Source organism: Sander vitreus, chromosome 19, assembly GCF_031162955.1.
Source record: "Sander vitreus isolate 19-12246 chromosome 19, sanVit1, whole genome shotgun sequence".
Lineage (NCBI taxonomy): Eukaryota > Metazoa > Chordata > Actinopteri > Perciformes > Percidae > Sander > Sander vitreus.
In genome coordinates this window covers 2,817,297-2,824,754 of record NC_135873.1, presented here as the reverse complement: position 1 = coordinate 2,824,754, position 7,458 = coordinate 2,817,297, and the positions used below count along the sequence as shown (strand labels likewise).

Genomic DNA, 7,458 nt, shown 5'->3' with positions numbered 1-7,458 from the left:
TGGATGGGTGGAAGGACGGAGTGTGTGGAAGAGGGGGAGGGAGGAAAAGTTTTTAGCTAGTGTCTCAAGCTCATCGACGTTATGACCAATGTGTCGGTTGCAACTTCCGGTCAAAGGTGTTTAACGCTGACGATAAGTAGACGTCAGCGTGTTTTTTAGTTCCAATCTCGCTTGATACTTTGTCAAACGATTTTACTGATCATTTCGTTTCATACTTTCAGCTACTGATCCGCTTATTTACCCAAAAATAGCAGGTATAACACTTTTATTTTGACATTTAAATCAAATACTTCCGGTGAATTTTGCTAGCTCGACGGAAAAACTTTGGGAAAACTTTGTGACTCGAGGTAGGCGGTCCCCGCCCACTATTCGAACGGAATTTGATTGACAGAAAGACCCACAAATAGCAAAGGCTCTGGCTGAACGTGTCCAATGAGGAGCGAGGAGTGAGGAGGGGCTAGAAGCGCAACAGGCAGGCTCACGGCGGCAACTACAACCAAATAACAGTAAAAGATGTGAGTGGCAGTCTTTTTCTCATTTGAAACATGAAACCCGCCACTTTGCCACCGACCTCTGCAAAAACTATCAACAGTTAATTTGATAACACATTTACTTAGCCTAAAAATTTCTATTCTCTGCTACTTTATACTTCTATTCCACTACAATTCAGAGGGATATATTATACTTTTTACTTCACTACCTTTGTTTGATACCTTAAATGATTTGCAGATCGAGATTAATAATACAAAATGTAATCAATAAATAAAGTATGATGTGTTATTATGGATAAAGGAAATTGATCCTGGGGGTAAATTCACAAGCTACCTAGCAGTATATAAAGTCATTAATATTAACCCCACCTCCATCAGCTGTAACATTAATGTGATGAACACATGAATGTATCAATAAATATAGTATTTATTATTCTGAAATGGGCTATTCTGCATGAGTAGTTTTACTTTTCTACTCAAAGTTTAAGTTAGATACTAATACTTTTGTACTTTTACTCAAGTATGTTTTTACTTGAGTAAAAGTATGTTTTTACTTGAGTAAAAGTACAAAAGTATTAGCATCTGACTGAATTGAATGCTTTTACTTTTGACATAGTATTTCAACACTGCAGTATTGCTACTTTTACTTAGGTAAAATATCTGAGTACCTATTCTACCACTGTCAGGTACTGCACACAAGTGTACTTTTGAGGTACTTGCATTTGAGTATTTTCAATTTCTACTACTTTATACATCCACTTCACTACATTTTAAGGGGGCATTATTACTTTTTACTCCACTCATGTGGTAGCTGACTTAACTTTGCATTTTAAGATTTTACATAATACATTGGTGCATGGTTACAGATTAAACTTCCCAATGCACAGTATGTAGCTTAATTTAAAAGAAGCTTCAACTTGACCAGCTACAACAGAACAGTAACTTACACATCATTACAGTAACAATAATAGGCTGCATAACAATTGCATAATAAGGAAAAGTCCTTATTATGCAATTGTATGCTGAAAATAAGCATTGCTGGGAAAATTCTCAGTTTTTTATGTGAAAGCAAATATTTTCAAAGATGTCATTCAAGCGTGTGAACAACTACAGTACATATTACTGCATACCAACAACAACATTAGCCATCATGTCCCACACATTTCTAAACCCTTTCCAGTCGTACCAGTCTGCTTGTATGACCACCATATAAAAAAACAACAACATTTAAACAAGCAGGTTTTCAAAAATGAGCCAAACGTACTGCTTGCAACAATATATTAATTATCCTTTATCTTTTTTGTAATGTAAATCTAAGCTTTACTTGATCCCTAATGGAGCAGATCGCACAATGACAATTTAGGGACTTTATTTGGCTGACAAAAAAGTGTCTGTTTCTTGTTTTACTGTATGAAAATAATGCAAAACAGTGGAGTGTTCTGGGATTTGAAGTTACGTTTTTTTGTTTTGTAATTTTCTCTATGTAATGTAATGGCAGTCCAAGATTGAAAACATTAGTGTATTAGGCATTTCTTATTATTCATGTAACCCTCAGAGTGACTCAGGTATGACGCTGAATATGTGTAACGTACAAAGTATCTCTGTTCTCTGTACTATTCAGAGAACAGGGACAACGTGTCTCTGTGATATGATTATGTTTGACTCACTCATTCGAGCATACATGCACTTAATGTACGTGTGTTGCTCTAAGTCCGTCTGCAGATTATTGAATACATCTACAGTAAGACAACTGTTGCCTAAAAGTGTTAAACAAGAATTTCTATCACAGTAATTCAACTTATTGCTGTCTTAGAAGCCATTATAGACATTCACTGCAATTCCCCCATAGTTTTTCCCACACTCTCCCGGCCTGCAGACTAAAATGATTGGGATTGTAGATAATCACTGTTGTGGAATGTCACATGTGTGGAATGTGTGTGTGTCAAGAGAAAGAACAAGTGAAGGAGGGAACATGAAGAGAATCAAAGATGTGAACAAGCCCAGACATCTCACTTTTCATCCAGACCACGAGGAGTTTGTTTTGGTCAGATTAGACCATCTTTTTTCCTTTTCAACCCTTTTTTTTTTTGTTCTCAGAAACTCTGAACTGTAACATTTGGGTTGGTGGTGAGTGCTGCTTTCATGTGAGATCAAGTTTGTGTTCAACAGCTTGTGTTTCTTTCTTTTCTTTTACAGAAACAGCATGTCATCCATTTTGCAGCTCCTCATGGAGAACAATTCATTTACCAGAAGACCCCAAAGCACTCAGGCTTCAACTTATACAAAAAAAAAAACTGCAATCAGAGGCTACAAATATAGTCTGGGAGGAGTCTGGATACAAAAACAAACACAATACAAACCGAAAATCTTTTTACCAAAAGAACAACATAGGAAAAAGTGGTGTAAGAAGTACTCAGATCCTTCACTCATGTAAAAGTAGAAATACCATAGTCTAAAAATACTCTATCTACTAATCAATACAGGTAAAAGTCCTGAATTCAAAATGTTACTTTAGTAGAAGTATTATCAGAAAAAATGCATAAAGGTACTTTATTAAAAAAAAAGTGTTTGGGGCTCTAAAAAAGTACTCACACTGCAGTATGTGTCCTTTAAAAGTGTTATATTATCATAGAATATGATATTATTCTGTTTTTATCACTAACAAATTCATATAAAACTATTTTCAATGTCAACATGGAGCCAATTGTAGATACTCTGTATACTACTGTGTAGAATAGTGCTGCATCACATCATATGTAATGTGAAAAAGTAACTTGTAACTATAAAAGTCAAATAAGTGTAGTAAATAGTACAATATTTCCCTCCGAGATGTAGTAGAGTAGAAGTATTAAGAAGCATAAAATGGAAATACCCAAGTAAAGTACACGTATGTCAAAATTGTACAGTACTTGAGTAAATGCACAGTATTTCATGTCAACACTTTGTAGATGTGTGTTTCAAATGGGTCATTCTACCACCTGGGGGCACCAAAGAGGGGCATGTTCACCTCTTACAGCACAGGTATGATCAAACTGCATCCTTTACACAATTCAGATTATGTGTCGAGCATGTTAAATTGTGTCGTTTTGCTTTTTTTGTGCTTTGAAATATGTGTAACCTGTGTCCTCTTACTTTTAGTGAACATGGAAATCACTGATCTTCAAAATGTAAACTTTGACGGCAACTAAGAAAGACAAGTTGGCTGCTTATCTTGGCCACAGTACATTTATTTTATTTATGAAACAGCTTTTCAAAGGTTTGGACAATTTTGTTAACCCAAGCAGATTCATGGAAGTGTACAGTTTATATGTTGAGCCTGCTTTGATAGTAAGTAAGTAAGTAAGTATTTTGCTTCTGCCTTATAGTTTAGCTAGATTTCTATACTTAGCAAAACAGAATGGGACAAATCGCTTTGATTCAAATGTAGGTTATTAATTATTGGCTTGGTCACTTCTGGTGGTTGGCATAAAATCCACGTACACTGTGTAAAGTTAATCTTGAATCAAAGTTACGAAACTTTGGGTGCTAAAACTTTAAATCTCTGTTTCACGTCTGCATGACACAAGCTCAACAATACGTCATCACATTAGACTACTTAAAGAGTATAAATATAGGCCTACAGTTTAGACCTGCTCAAGAATAGCACAATGTGACGATATTTTAAGAAGAATGTGAAGAGAATGTGAAATCAAACATATTATTATTATTATTATTGTCATTATTATTATAGTAGGACTACATTATTTAACAACGAGAAGGAATAGAATATGTTAAAAACAAGATTTTGAATTTACAAAAATAATCTGTGCAATAAATTAATCACAAAAAGGGCCCATTTGACGTACTTTTACGCACCTTGACGCACCGGTGACGTGGCTTCACGCTCCTATCCCGAGGGGTTAATTGGGGTCACTTCAAATTCAGGAAGTTTAGACTGTCAAAAATGGCTAGTGATCAGGTGAGCCTGTAATTTACGCCCTCCGCCGTGCAGAGGCTGGTTGCCAATTATAGCCTCGTTGGTGGAGCTCGCTAGCACCAGAGGTTTTATAACAAACATGAAGGCGACCCGCACCAAACACGGCTTACTGCGTGCCTGCGGCCTGTCCTGTTTCATCTTCCTGCTGTGCACCGGAGTCGTGGCCGGGCGGGAACTGGCCTCTCATCACCGCACGATGAAGCGCAGCCGTCGGAGCCATCAGAGCGCCAAGCACAAAGGAGCGCACCACCGGCCGCTGACGGACGAGCAGAAAGCGGACCAGAACCTGCAGTTCATGTTGACTTTGTACCGGAGCGCGGCCGAACCGGACGGCAGGCCCAAACAGCACCGGAAGTTCGGCTCCAACACGGTCCGTCTGCTGAGGCCGTCGGCGTCGTCGGTGTACTACCTGCCAGCGTCCAGAGGTGAGATTCACATTTGAGTAGGAACTCATTGAAAGGTAGGCCTGTCTGCATTTGAAGGGATCTGTAAATCTACTCGAAATTTGAGGTACTTTACTTGAGTAGGTTGTTTTTTATTTTATGCTACTTTTATGCTTCTACTCCACAACGGTTCAGAGGGAAATGCTGTATTTAATAACTTCAGTTACTTTGCAGATTCAGATTAATAATACAAAATTATAATCGGCAAATCAATTATCAAGTATTATAAAGACGCAGCTTTATTGATCCTGGAGGGATACATTCATAAGCTACCCAGCAGTATATGAAGTAGGCCAATTTTTAAAATTGGGTCCACTTTTAACAGCTGCAACATTCAAATGATTAACACAATGCATACAATCAACATAATCCAAAATTGCTTATTTTACATAAGTAAAATATCTGAGTAGTTTCTGCTTGTTATTTCTAGCTGACTAACTTTTGGGGATGAGGAGATCGATACAACTGCATAGATGTATGACCTTAAGCAGGAGAGGATGTGATTACCAACCTCTAATCTGTTGGCCTGATAACTTTCCTGACACTGAAGCAACCTAGGCCTTTGTTTTTATTCTCAACTGGTTTTAACATAAAAAAAAATACCCAGAACCTCCAGGAAAAAAAGTGTCAAAAGTTTCAAACTGATTGTCACACAGAATATCCTTCAGAATATAACTTGCTTTTTTTCTAGATTTTATATTTTCGAATCAGATTTGCACCCGGTTTGGGTAGGGATTATTGCCTTTCATCAAGTTTGGAGGGAGTAAGATTTAAGAATTGTCAGATATTCATTCCAAAAAATGCTGGATCTTACACTTCCCATAATGCACCTTGACGGTGACTTTTATTAGGCACTCCTTGCCTGGTAAATGTGCACAACAATCACACTCAGTGCCCTGGTTTGGAGGGAAAAAAACACAAATCAACACTCGGCATCTTGGGTAAAAAGTCTCTTTTTAAGATGGTGTGAGTCAGAGAGGCATTCACTACAAAAATGTCTAATTTCATGCTTTTTTTTTATTTTTTTAATCTTTTCCTTCAGACCACCACTACAGCTTCACAGTAGAGTACAACCTTGACACTCTTCCCTCGGAGCAGTTGATCAAAGCCTCCTTCATCCACCTCAACTCCTCATCCTCTTCCTCCTCCGCCACAACCTCGAGCACCACCCAGGCCCTCAAGCTGTCGCGCTGCAGGGCTCAGATCAAGTCGCTGGGCAAAGAGAGCCTGGTCAACCTCGAGCCCCATGAGCGGTGGACCGAGACGGACATCACCGCACACGTCCAGCAGGGGAAGAGCTTGGGCCTGGGGGCACACCTGACCCTCACTGCCCAGTACTGGTGCACAGAGCCTTGGCATGACGAAGAGGACGGCAGCCTCTCGTTGGGGTGGTGGTTTCGTCCTCGAGGGAAAAAAAGATGGAGAGGTGAACCTCTTGAAGTCCCGTCTCTCCTTTTGTACCTGGAGGAGGAAAGGGAAGTAAAGGACTGGATGGGGGACTTGCTGGGGGCTGAAGGGGAAGACATCATGAGGCGAATGGGGCAGTGGCATCCTTCGGTCCGCCGCCGCCGCTCCAAAGACCATTCCTCTTCAGAGGCCAAAGACGCGTCGCTGGATGTTCTGAAAAATGCCTCCGCTTCCTCCTCCTCTTTCTCCATCTCCTCCTCTTCCTCCATCATCTCTGACATCCCCAACTACAAACCCAAAACCAGCATGCCCAAGAACCGCTGCAAGCTCCACTCGTTCCGCCTCTCGTTCGACGCGCTCGGCTGGGGTCACTACTTCATCGCTCCGCCGGTGTACAACCCGCGGTTCTGCCAGGGCAACTGCCCGAGGGTGCTCCCGTACGGCTTCCATTCCCCCAACCACGCCATCATCCAGACGGTCATCAACGACTTGGGTGTTGGGGACGTTCCCCCTCCGTCCTGCGTGCCTTACAAGTACATGCCCATGAGCGTGTTAGTCGTGCACAAGAAGAAGGTGGAGTACAGGGAGCTGGAGGACATGGTGGCCGAGTCATGCACGTGTCGCTAAAGACTCGAGCAGACTTGGTTATGCTTAGCACTGAGAGAAGAGACTAAAGGGAGCAGATTTGATGGGTCATTTGTTTGATCTACGGCTTCGTGGCTAACCATAATGAGCTTGAGACATGAAGGAGGGAGTCTTTGTGGGTTCAGATCTTCACCATTCCTGTTAAAGCACTTTAAAAGGCAGCTGCTGAATGTAACTGGCCTGGATGGCTGTGACTATGGGTTGTGCAGACGAGAGGATGTCTATTTACTGATTCCCCCTTTTTTTTGAATAATCGTGAATGAGCTATAGCACTGTGCAGATTGGTGAATGTGTTGTTTGCTATAGTCACTAATGTATTTTTTCTACTGAGATAAAGGGAGCTGGTGAATGTGGAAGTATTTTTAGCCACCTGAGGGTAACTTTAAGTGGTAATTTAACTAAGATAAAATGAATTGAACTTCTACAGTAGCTAATGAAATTGATTAAAACATCGGTAACTTTTTAAGAAAACTGATTGAGTAAATGGTTTGTAATA

The 7,458-nt window shown here is 40.2% G+C and overlaps 1 protein-coding gene across 1 annotated transcript; it reads left to right on the top strand.

Annotated features, from left to right (window-relative positions):
- Positions 1-4,404: 4,404 nt before the first annotated feature.
- Positions 4,405-7,202, top strand: bmp15 (bone morphogenetic protein 15). Its single transcript, XM_078275953.1, has 2 exons — positions 4,405-4,892; positions 5,953-7,202. The coding sequence occupies exons 1-2, from the start codon at positions 4,547-4,549 to the stop codon at positions 6,942-6,944; spliced, it is 1,338 nt and encodes a 445-aa protein (XP_078132079.1). The 5' UTR covers positions 4,405-4,546; the 3' UTR covers positions 6,945-7,202.
- Positions 7,203-7,458: the final 256 nt, after the last annotated feature.